The following is a 13,465-nucleotide window of genomic DNA, read 5'->3' on the forward strand; positions in this document are numbered from 1 at the left end:
TGTGGATTGAGTGAGCATAAGAAACTATTTGTAAAAAATTTAATACGTCACTAGGTGATCTAATATTTATAGAGGTAGGTTGGCCTATTTTTTACTAAATGTTAGTATATAAATATTATATGTTAAATGAATATATTCACTGTTTTCGTTGGTAGTTTGTGAGAACTGAGTGAGCACATGTTAATGGCTGTATCTTTTGATTTATCTTTTTACAAATTCAGAGATTCGTTTTACAATTGTTTTAGAACTTTTACTAAATGATCAGCATATTTTTTTTTATTTTCGGAAGGTGCTCACTCAATCCACACACACACAGAACACTCCCGACTTACTCAGCTTTCAGACAAGAAAAACTAAACCCAAATTGGTTCATCCGTTCAGGAGCTACGATGCCACAGACAGACAGACAGACAAACAGACAGACCCGTCAACACCCCGTCGTTTTTACGTCGGGGGTTAATAAAAATTCAGCTTCACACAACCAAAATGATAATGTAAGAAACAGTTAAGGTTTTCTTTTTGGGATTTCGTTGTTGGTTCCTTTAGTAACAGTCGCTCTGTATGAGTTAAACTTTTACGGGTTTAAGTGTTTCCTTTTCCTTCAGATAAATGCTGTGTATTATAAGTTAATCGATATTTTCCTGTCAAGTACTCAATTGACACCTGAGTCACCCCAGTTGCACCACGTTCCGTTGCTTTGTAGCAGACACCAGTGGCCCGTTTCTCGAAAGGTACAAGCCTTATATTACAAGTGCGCGAACTGTCAAATCGTATGGGTTGTCATGGAAACACACTTGTAATAAGGCTTGTACCTTTCGAGAAACGGGCCACAGATTTGGCATTTTGTATCGAAAATGCGTAGCAGCAGCATAGCTTTGTAACTAATGTGCTGTTTTTTTGTCCTAAGTAAATTTGCAATTAATAGTGTTGCTTTTGAGTTTAGATCACTCCTTTTCCATTTTATTGAAGGATATAAATTGAATTAATTATTTAGTTTTTTTTTTGGTTTATCGTTCGCGCTAGGTAATTAGTAGGTACTAAAACTTGGTAACTAAAAATACTTCTAGTAACGAATACGAATTACTTTTGTATGCCGTCCATCAAACTCGCAAACGCAAACAGTCTGGTCGTCAGGATATAATTGAGGTATTTATTATCTTGATAATTTATTTTTCCAGATGCAACTTAGATACTGTGACAGAGTTTTTTATGCTATACTTACCAGTTATTGATACTGCGATGCAGCGCCAAATATAACAAAAAAAACTTAGCAATCAGGGTATCAAGCAAATCAAAAAGAATCCAGGACACGACGAAATATTTAATTTTTTCCCCTTTCATACATTCTTTCCAATTCGTCATAAAACTGTCGAGAGCACATTCATTTTATTTTTAATTATTACATTATACTTAACAAAACCTCACATTTCTGGCGCGATTAACTACATTAATTTAACTGTACAGTAATATTACGAGACCTTTATTTATTACAAGGTAGGTATATTATATTTTATGTTTCTAATATAAGTAGTAGGTAGTAGCTACAGAATCCACTGAATGATCGTATGTTTTAGAGAAGCAGATGTGAGAAAAGTAATATTTTGTCTGAATAACTTTAGCACATGAAATTTAGAACTAGAGTGTCTTTTGGCGAATTTATTTAATATTGCTCCTAAAATTGAATGCTTAGTAAAATAAAACTTTACAATATGTTTTTTTATATGTGACTTAAATGAAAACTGTCAAAACGGACAGGTTAATAAAAAAAAGAAGTCATTGAAAAAATAAACTGAATTGCCAGCGTCAGTTTTTCAGACAAAATTGAAGCACCTACTTATAAAACATTAAGTATTTTAATCATTTATACAGGACATGAGCTAAGTTACTTACTCGTTGTTTCGTTCTATGTGTAGGTATATATGCAGGTACAAGTATCGACGAGATGCCTTGCAATAAAAATAGAAATTCGGTCACCTAGACGAGGTCGCCTTTTTGTACAAAAACACCTATTTTATTTTATTCCCTACAAAATTACGACAATACAGATTCAATAGATCAGAGTACTAAGTTTACAATAAAACATTTATTACATATACAATAATTATACTTGTTTTGTAAAGATGGCGGTATCTAAGAAGTACGATAATATCCTAAAACTGGGAGGATTCTCTTTTTGGATATTTATATTACTTACAATATTTGGAAAATATTTCGTTATTTATACATACCATACATCTTAACATGAGAGCAAGAGAAGTTTGAAAACATTATAATATACGGTTGGTAAGTCACAATAGTGTATAAAATAAATAATAAAATATTTAACTAAAACAAAAATAAAAAGTAATAAGACAGGCTAAAGCGAACAGTACAATTAATCAATAGAGGACAATATTAATGCACTTGCCCATATCACCTAATTTTAATTGATTATAACATCAACTTCAATATTTAAAAAAGTCATAACAGTAACTTAATGTATAATTCTACTGGAACCGAGTTAAAGCTTTGTCAGAAATCCATAATTTAAATAACAAAATTTACGATTTATGAGATAAGAAATTAAACATTAATAAATATTTGATCATGTTGTGGTCTCTATCCTTGCCTAAGTATAAATAAATAGAGGACTGTGACAGTTAGTACTGCAGGAGCTGCCTAGTGCCTGGCCGGGGAGCTGCCTCTGCGCGAGGACTCAACAATTTGGTAACGAAACTAAAAGAACACCCGAACAGCAATACGAATACAACAATAAGCAGTCTCACAAAGTATTTATACATGATTTATTTTCAATAAACTATCTAGAAACTATAATTCATCGGTGACGTCTTTAATATTCGTAATTCGTAGATACTTAAATAATTTCAAATACAATATTTAGCGCTACACTAGACATTATTAATATCAGGAATCGTTATCTACTCACGTACTTAGTCTCGTTACAATTATCGAACATAACTTCGTAATTTAATACTATACACAAATCGACAACACATTATGTTACTAGAGAGGAGTTCTCTGGGACCTGGCGCGCCGGCACCGCCGTAGCGTCCTCACACCTTCACCGGTACCGCACTCGGTAACGAACATGGACGTAACGGATCTCGGAACTTAAGTACAAGTCACTTCCACACTGAAACTGGCCCTGCTTCATTTAACTGGCTATACCGTGGTGAAGGGGGTAAGTCCCAGAGAAGGGCGCGGGTCACTGATGGTGCTTGGTGGTCGGCGCGTGGTGCAGCGCCGAGTGGTGTGGCGCCAGGTGGTGCGCCGTGTGGTGGTTGTGGTTGTTCGCGTTCGAGTTGTTGTTGTTGTTCTGCGCCGCCTGCGCCGCTTGCCTCTGCGAGTTCTTCTTGTTCTTCATCCGCCGGTTCTGGAACCATATCTTGACCTGCCTCTCCGTGAGGTTGAGATTCCGCGCGAGCTCCCACCGTTTCTGTTTCGATACGTAAGCGTTGAAGAGGAACTCTTTCTCTAACTCGAGAGTCTGGAACTTGGAGTAGGGTTTGCGTTTTTTGCGAACCGTCACTTGACCGGTCCAGTCCAGGGGGTTCGAGGAGCCGCAGCCGACTCCGACGCCCACCGACATGGACAGGGAACCTGCACACAAATAATACATGTTTTAACACTCGAAAATAAATAGCCTGTGCATAGTTTCTACTAAATTATGTAATATCGACATAACTGTGCCGAGAACGTAAATATCTTTTGGCACATTCTGATTCTGCAATAGGGTTTCAGCAAATGGTTCCTAGAACATGCTGCATATTTTTAGCCCTAATATTTTGTTTTCATCGTATTTTGAGCTCTGCAACATTATTACAGAAGAGTGAAATCGCAACCTTAATAATGCGTACGAGAACGCTCGCCAGGAAAATTTTAATCAACTGTGAAGTAGGGCAATTCCAGTGCGAGGCTCGTAGTCGTAGCGGATAGAGAGCGGTCGTATTTAACTATTTATTTCCATACGACGTTCATAGAAACAATAGCCGCCGGCGAAGAGGCGTTAGAAGTTAGATATAGCGGAGTTAATACCAGCGGTCCCTTTGATGAGATCACCGCCGCAATACTGTATGCAACCCGCGACCTTCTCAATGCGCCGCGCGTGCAATAGCTGCACTATTTCCTATTGTGCCGAACGACCGTCCGCGACGTTGGGAAATGGATGCCTCATTGTCTAGCGGACGATGCGAAAAACCGATTGTTCTCATGGGTTGTGGACCAGTGTAAGGTGACCTAGAGGTTCCTAATGAGTATTCATAACAGGAGGGCAAGATACTGGTCTGCTTCTTCAACTCGCTAGTGGTCACCTCTGCTGGCGTAACGCGGCTCTTAAATGAGCGACTTACATAAAATATTGATAAATGAATGTTTATTTGACGGGAGAATTTACTACGACCTGTGCTACGACTGACGGATAGTTGTTTGGTTTAGAAAGGAAACCGGACAGACAGTTTCCTGACGGTTTGATCTTAGTAATAGTAAATATCTGCATATATTTTGTTGCAAACTATAACTTAACCTTTCCATTACCTAATAAATATATCTTATACATATAGGCCCTAAAGATAAAATCAAAGTGATTTTTTGTGACTCTTAAATCTCTTGACCTGTCGTATTTGGTTGTTATGTAACATCTTTATCTTCCCAGCAGTATAAATAGTATAGAATAGAGCAATAAACTGCTAAATAATTCAAAGCCTTAAAGAATTAGTTGTAGGAGTCTTGTTGCCCACATAAAACTGCCCTACCGCAACTTTTATAAGTGCGGCGAACCGCTTAGTGGCACATTTTTACAACCAAAGTGCTATTCAAAGAGCCCTGCTTAAGAAAATACACCGTTTAACTTTAACTGAATAATTTACTCATAGTCAAATGAGTAACAGTAACTAGTATAAATCTAAATCAATTTAGGCCAATAAGTGAAGGGACACTGGCGCTGTCAATAAACAAATTCATTAAGGTAGTTTATTCTTTTTACTATAGTGGGTGTAAATTCGTATGTGACTTTTTTCATTTGATTTACGAGCAAGGTCTGTCTGTAAATTACAGTTTTTTTATGAAATAGGAGGCAAACGAACAGTCAGGTCACCTGATGGTAAGCGACCACTGCCGCCTATGGATACCCGACACACCAGAAGTGTTGAAGGTGCGTACATTTTCATTGTTTGGCCTGATTTACAAACCTTAGACCTTTTTTACAAACATCGATATTTTTTAAACGTTTTAAACTTTTAACTAACAATCATGACCTCCTTTGATTTTTCAGGAGAAATGCTCTCAATTATTTCCACTGAGTTACGATTTCTTACACAACATGCAAAATCGTTACTCAGTGGAAAATAAAAATAAGTTTTTATCCATTAGAATAGAAAGAGCTCATAATTGTGAAATCGACAACGAAATGAAAATGTAACCTTATTCTACACTTGTATCACAAATGCTACCTAATTCAGAGACCCTTCTGATGGAGAGATTCTTTAGCACATAAATATAATACATATAAATAAAGCATAAGGAGTGGCGTTTACAAGTTTTACAAGCAAAATATGCTTCCTTTAGACGCTCTAGCAGGTTATTGATATAAAGTTACGAGCAAATTTCATCCTTACGACAAGCAACAATATGGACCTATAACTTAAGAACGGCACAGGAACACTTTTGTAAAGCCACATCTAACAACCACTTTCAGTCAAACCTTTCATGTCAGCGGGCGATTGTTTAAGAACATAATGACAAGGCGACTTGTCAATTACGAGGGGCGAGGTAGCGATCAGCGGCGGTAGTGGCAGTAAAAGTGCGGCTCGTAAAACGTACCTAGTACCTACCCGACCGCGGTGTCCACTTCGCAAGGACAACTCATTTGTATTACAGTGTCATAGGGTTGAGTTTACAAAGGGGCCGGCTTAGTCGCGTATTCTGTACTAAATAATTGAAATAATACTGTTCTAATTGCAATTTAAATATGTCACTGATTTGTAGTAGTAGTAGCACAGAACTTAATTTAGATAGAAGAAACAAATTCATATATTTGTATAGGGGCCGAGCGTGTCAAATTTTGTACTGAAGTTGATTCTTGCCTGTAATTTTAAATATGTCTCAGGCTCTTGATTGTTCATAATTTTGGTGTTGTTGCAATTGAATATCACGTAACGAGGCATTTTTTATGTTTTGGTTGACTTCAACTTACAAAAATTGACGCCCGAAAGCTGCAAGCTGCGAGTAAAGACGGACAACTCAGTGGATTTCACTGAGTTCATTTGACACACTAAGTAGATACGTTTGCTTGATCTATGGTATATATGACATCTGTGAGTAGTAGTAAACTCTTTATTGTACAATTAATAACAAAAAACACTTTGAAGGAAATTGCTCATTTCCATTTCATAGGTACTAGGAGATATGAACTGAACGAAGAGACGAACTTTTTCCTACTACGTAGTAAAAGTAATGGCAATGAATGAAATTCATTCTGAATGCCTAAATTAGGTAGGTATAAGAAAAAAATCAGAATGTTTTTTTTTACTAATAATGACAAAATGGTAAGTGGAATGGGGGCTTTATTGATTATTCATATTGCAAAATTGCGTTCTTGCTGACTGCAATGCGTTCTTACTAAGAAATGTCAGCAAGAACGCTCCGACACACCATTGCAATATTAATAATATGTAGAGTTCATCATCATCATCATATCAGCCTTTTATCGCCCACTGCTGAGCATAGGCCTCTCCTCTAGTACGCCACTTCTCCCGGTCCTGGGCTAATCTCATCCAGTTGTGACCCGCAGTTTATCGGATCGCAGTTCATGATTACACTACTAGATTGTGCTAGTAGCAGAAATATAAACCACAATAAGATAGATATAATGTAAATAATAAACAGTACTAATGTTCAGAATGAGTAAAAGTTGTAATGAAAACACTCGGCCGCAAGTCGCGTCGTAAGCACGTGCACTATAAGTACACTACTCGTATAGCGGGGCGATTATTAACGGAGCCATTTCTCAAACCGTTTACTAAGCCGTAAATTCACAAATCAAAGTCAATGTCAACCTCAGGTAGCCGTAAACATACAATCATAAAGTGACGCGAACACTCGTATAACTTTTTCAACAATTGTTTCCTTTTAATGGGCCATTATATGCGCGTTTTACGCAAAATTATGTCAAGTTACACCTCTGCCGTAACAGTGGTGCGATAAACCCATCTTTATGGTTAGGCAGCGATCGAGTGTGTAGTGTAGTACTACCTCCGTTTATGAATGGAGGCTTTTTATTGCTCTCATAGTACTGACATGGCTCGGCCCGTAATTACTACTACTTGCCGCGATTTCAGAAAGAAACCAGTAATATTGCATGTCTATGAATGTCGTCGCGGTTTTATGATATCGTAAAAGTGATATAGGTCTGTAGGAGACGCAATGAATCAGGCGCATGCACGTCGCGCACCCGTCTCGCTCGCACCTAGTTTTTATCGTCTCATCAGCGTAATGTGTTTATTGTAGCAATATTTCGTTTATTGCTCTTCAAAGTTCGGTTTATTGTCTCGAAGCTCAGGTATCGTGTTTATTTATTAGTTATACATTTTTATTGGCGCTTTATTTTACGTAAACTTTAATTTATTGTCGATTGTTTAGCGCCACCGTTGTAAGTTGCCTATAAAACGGTGCTTACGGTTCGTTTTTAAACATTTGTAGCACGTGTTTCGTTCATTCATCAAATTTATGGTGTGTGGGAATATGTTTTGATTGGCCGCGCGCTGCGGAGGCTTCGGCAGTTTGTTTAGCTTACCTTTGCTTTATAGGATCTTTATACGAGCGGCGATCGATTCACCCGACTGTACTCTCACTCGCAGCCACGGGACGCGTGAGCGAGCTATCTTTAGAAGCACCGTGCACGTCGACTCTCCTCACAAGAATTTTAACAACGCCTTTCTATTGAAGCGCTGTGCTATTATCTTTTAGTACGGAAACTTTCGTAATTAAATGTAAGTATGTAATTAGGATTTTTTTTTATTCATTCACAATGGAATAGCATTGTTGCAATTATTCATAAATAAATTACACTTTGGAATTTCTTCCAAATACGTTACGTGGCCACGGATAACTTACGGAAATTACGAACGACATTGGATGTTAATTACGAAAACTTGCTATTCAAAAACGGATTCTATGCTACTGAACACAAATGACATTATTCGATATCGTGAGCAGCTTGCAGAAATTGCAACCGTGAAATCTCCCACACCGGCAAGCGAGCGGTGGAGGCGTAGTGTGCGAGCTCACGCACACATAGCCGGAACTCGTCGCTGTGTGCGCTTAATATCGCCATCTAGCGGCAAGTGGCAGTCTGGCAGCAAGTTATGTTACCGTTTACCGTGCAGACTAATTTCATACAAAAATGTATGTCTATATTTTTGTTAGTAGTTTTACTTTCCTTTTTTTAGTGGAAGGTTTTGTTATTAAATTTAAAACTAATAACCATAAAGTCCCAATAATCATGGTTCACATAATTTTGTATCTGTTTATAAATTTCTGTGTTCAACGATAATGTTTTGGGTCTTGACTTTCGAGTTGCCGATAAGTTCTGTTAAGATTACAAACAGCTGTTACGCGAACATATGAACACGTGATTTATGGGGCAGCAAGTCTTTGAAAATAATGATACTGACCTGGTAGGGATCCAGGAGGTGGGTAAGGTGCGCTGGATACAGATTCTGACGCGTAGTTCCGAAGTCCGTATGCGTCGTGGGTGAACCCAGAGGCTTCTGACACCGCCGTTCGTCGCTCATCTCCCACGTAGGGCAGGGGCTGATCTCCACGAGGCGCTCCATACGCGTAGTTCCAACACGGTTGCGAGAAGCCTTGATGGCAGCCACCATCGGCGTAGGGCTTGTATTCTCCCCCGCTTCCCGGCCAAAAAGGCAAACCAGATTTACGCTCCCTTTCCACAGGGAGGTTGTAGTAGGTAGGGGCTCCGGCCCCATACTCGTGGTTAAAGGAGGTGGGTGCGTCAGGCGGGTAGCCCCAGGAGGGCTGCGCGTGCCGGATGACGCCGGGCTCGAGGTCGTAGCGCTTGGCGGGGACCTGGAGCGGCTGCGGCGGGTTGGAACCCACCGAGGCGGGGGAGGCGCTGGAGGCGGACGGCGGCGCGGCGGCCGGCGCGGACGGCGGCGAGCCCCCCGGCGGCGACGCGTGCGACTCCTCGTACAGCGTCCCGCCGACGCCGTTCATCATGGTCCACCACGCCGGCCCGGTGGAGTGCCCGGACGCGGGCGCTGGAGACACGGCGGCCGCGTCGCAGGGCACGCCGAGGCCCCCGACATGGTTGTCAGGGTACAGGGTGGCGGCCGGGCAAGCCACGGGGACAGCACACGACACGGCCAGTTCACGCGCGACGCGGGCACATTGCACCGCGCACACACGCGTACACGAGGCGGCACATGAAAATTAAAACGCGATTCCCGATTTAGCTAGCTCTCCGGAAGAGAAAAACCGCAGAAACAGTCCAGGCGATGAAACCGTCGAACTTCGACGGATATTTTTATTTCAAAGTTTTTCAAATGCACCAAACAGTCATTGATATGATAAGCTCGTAACGTCGAATTATCATTTATTATAACGTTTCAGTATTATTTATTTAGTTTTATCGTACAGCAAGTTCACTTGTAGTTCAGTTTCAGTAGTAGGAAGCGGCGTATTATTTTCTTGTTATTTATTTAGAGTATCGCGTTACGTTGTTATCGCGAGCGTGTGTATCGAGATAGCGGCAGGCGACAACACGGGCAACGCGCGATCTGTGCCGCGATCCGGCGCGGAGTGGCGGCGGCTGCAGCAGTGTGGCGAGTCGTCGGCGCGCCGCACACAGCCACAGCGCGCTACTCGCCGGCGCGCGCCATCTGCCGGCGGGCGGCGGAACCTGCCCCGCACGTATCAAACGCCCGCCCAGCGTGCCCTCATTCTCATACTTCCATGAAACTACATTTTCGGTCCCAAATTTTGCCCGAAGTTCCCAACGACGGTCCTACAAAACTAATAACGAACTGAAACCGAAGCGGCGTAATGAAAACGGTAACAGGGAGAGCTACTTAAGTGAAATTTACTGACTCTATCTGTCTTCCTGAGCGGTAGATAACTAACATCGGCTTCGCTTGCAATATACCCTATAATAGGGGTCTTTTACGTACGGCTAAGACATTTTTATTTATAAATTTGACTAATAGGGCAATTTAAGAGTAAAAATTAGATAATTAAAAAAAACTCTACAAGTCTACATGAATTAACCCAATAATAGCCTCAAGTATCAAAAACTCCAAATGAAGAGCCATTAAACGAAAACGACATAATTTCCATCGTGACAGACACCCACACAGGAATAAATCGTGGGGCGAAGGGTTGAGGGCCGAAGGCCGAGGAAGCGCGAACGCGTAGTAAAGCGATTAACAGGCAAAATACCCATAAACTGCCGTTTAACCAAACTGCAAGCGTCACTCGACCAGTGTTGCCACCAATAAAAAACTCGAGACTTTATGACGGCAACTCACATTTTATTGTGAATATAAACTTAATTTTATCGTCTGTTAATTTCACCACAAATAATACTAGCCTATTAGATTGAATTATATAATGTTTTATTGCTTAATGTCAATGACATGGTCATGTTCTACTGACTTACTTTAAGATTGTGGTTTTTAATCATTTAATTACTACACTTACGTAGTAATAAAAACCGGCCAAGTGCGAGTCGGGCTCGCGCACAAAGGGTTCCGTAGCAGCAAATATAATAAACCAATAACTTAACCAAAATTACAGTTAAATCAACCTATCTCAAAAACTATAAGAGATACTTTGATCAAACCAAAAATCGTTGAAAGAGTTAATTAGCATGCATCACCTCTATTTTTTTTAGAATTTTATACCCCGTAGTTATAAAAATAGGGACATACTTTTTACGACTTTGAGAGCTGATATCTCAAAAACCGTTCACTTTAAGAAAAATGTTTTTTAGAAAACTTTATATCATTTTAAAAGACCTTTCCATTGATACCCCACACGGGTATGTACATCGAAAAAAAAATTTTCATCCCTCAGTTACATGTATGGGGGGCCCCACCCCCAATTCTTTTTTTTACTATTTAGTGTCATAATTTTGTAGCGGTTCATACAACACATATTCCCATCAAATTTCATCACTGTAGTACTTATAGTTTCCGAGTAAATCGGCTGTGACAGACGGACAGACGGACAGACGGACAGACGGACAGACGGACATGACGAAACTATAAGGGTTCCGTTTTTGCCATTTTGGCTACGGAACCCTAAAAAGCATTTACATTAAATAACTGAATTAATTTATGGATACAAAATGTAACAAAAGACAATTAATTTATTGATCAGAAAAAGTACTGTGCGTTGGATGCTCTTAAAGGCGAATTGTAACTTTTTTTTAATAACCCGTTTATGTGTCCCACTGCTGGGCATAGGCTTCTCCCCGCGTCATTTCCACAGCTAAATAATATTAATATATGTACATAAACTTTAAATGCCTGAACTAGGACTATCCTTGTTGGACATCAAAATCTACGAGTATAAAAACAAACATTATTTAAATATTTACTTACCAAAATATTTGTCTAAGTAAAAGAAAATCGAATTATTGTCGTACCTACAATACCTACAGAGGCTACAGATACCAACGTAAAATCTAAGGTTGGCATACCCCTCGCGTAACACCCTTCTGAGTTCGCACCGAGTCAAAGGAAACAATGCGACGTACAACCAATAATGCAATAAGTACAATATTTCACACCTTACGTACTCTATGGACGTGTTTTCTGTTTACACAAGACACGGCAGTAAAACGCATCAAACGGACAAAAGAAGAACATACATAGCATTACACGCTAAGTAATGCTTTTAACAAGGCCACAAATCAAAAATATAATAGAAACCGAATTGTCAAAATATAATACGAAGTGTAACATAGGTTAAAAAGCTAATTTCCCACACTTGTGCTATTGAGTGCATGGTCATAATTATCGAACGACAAAGGGTATGTAAACTATAAATTTGTCACAATTGTGTACGTGTCAACGGAATTAATTCTTAGCTTTAGTGGAATAATTCATTTGGGCTCTATTTTGTTTGAAAATTGTATAAATATGTAACGAAATATCCAACAATGGGTACATGTAAACGAGGTTAACCGTAGCTGTGTGATGTCTGAAGCCATGCAGTTCCGCCCCTATAGTCATTATTAACATGAAAATTTATTAACCTGGAATTTAAATTGAAACAGTTTTTCAGCTAAATAATACAACGAATTGATCGGTAGGTAGATAAGACTCTACGCAAAGTTATGTACTAAGACTTCATATAACGAAAAGACGAGTATGTATAGGCAACGTTTCAAAATGAAAGTAAAATTATCTACAGCGAAGCAGACGAGTTTCAGGCGCGTTGAATGACAGAAACAAACATAGGAACAAGTGTGCGCTGAGCCCGGCGTGTCTATAAATATTTACTTTAGGAAACTTCAGGCCAATGGTCGGCCGGCGCACCTAAATAAAAGTACGCTTTCTTATCTCAAACATGTGTGTTGCGCAAACAGGAGCCGTACATCGTACCTACCTACTCACATATTGGAAAAGTTAATATTATACCAATACGAATTGCTCAAGACTGAGTCAGAAACGCCATTGTGGAAAATAATTTATAACCGGCGAACTAGGCAGGTTTCTTATGCGCGCATATGCATACATCATTGTATCAAATGTTCTAGGTATGTGCAGGAATATTGTAATGGATAGATTACGTAGCTACATAGTACTTAATAGGTGTTTTATGTTTTCAAAATATACCCTTTTAACATATTGCAAGCATTCGGTAGGTACTACTACTTAAACATTCGGTAGTACAGTCACAGGCATAAATATGTGATGATTTCTATACCTTGTCACATTAAGGTCTTGTTTGAAATTTCACACGAAATTGTCAAACGATTAAAAGCGACAAGGTACAGAAATCATCACTTATTTATGCCGGTGCCTGTACCATTTGTAAAAGGTGGTAAAATCATTCAGTTCAGGATAAAATACTGACGCTACCAATTTATTGATATCGGGAAATCGAGAGAAAGTCAAATCAGACATCTCTTGGATTCATAATGCCGCTCATGACCCTGTATAGTGTATAATATCACTATAATGAATGTGGGTATGTGTATATCCTTATTCAGAAACCCGTCGGGGCTCGTACGAAGGCACTGGCTTTCTCTTAACTGGACTTGGTTGTAAATAAAGTCTGCGGGTGCACTCAAATCTGAATATTACCGTTCTGATGAAATTTATAGCTTCGTGGAAAGGACTTGAAATTGCGTAGCGGTTTTATAAAAGAACAAATTAAAACGGTTGGTTAGTTGCTTGGCTGATTATGCAGCAGTCATATTACCTATAGGTCAAATACAGTA

General features: G+C 39.5%; 1 protein-coding gene across 3 annotated transcripts in view; it reads right to left on the bottom strand.

Moving 5' to 3' along the window:
- Positions 1-1,303: 1,303 nt before the first annotated feature.
- LOC125237033 (homeobox protein abdominal-B) overlaps positions 1,304-13,465 on the bottom strand; it is a 153,083-nt gene continuing 140,921 nt past the window's right edge. For all 3 annotated transcript variants that reach the window (XM_048143959.1, XM_048143976.1, XM_048143969.1), the window contains 2 exons: positions 8,670-9,275; positions 1,304-3,600 (listed from right to left, as the gene is read on the bottom strand). In XM_048143959.1, coding sequence (XP_047999916.1) covers positions 3,206-3,600; positions 8,670-9,275 — 1,001 coding nt within the window. In that variant the 3' untranslated portion in view covers positions 1,304-3,205. The remainder of the gene's footprint in view (positions 3,601-8,669; positions 9,276-13,465) is intronic.

The sequence above is a fragment of the Leguminivora glycinivorella genome, chromosome 2, assembly GCF_023078275.1.
Source record: "Leguminivora glycinivorella isolate SPB_JAAS2020 chromosome 2, LegGlyc_1.1, whole genome shotgun sequence".
NCBI lineage: Eukaryota > Metazoa > Arthropoda > Insecta > Lepidoptera > Tortricidae > Leguminivora > Leguminivora glycinivorella.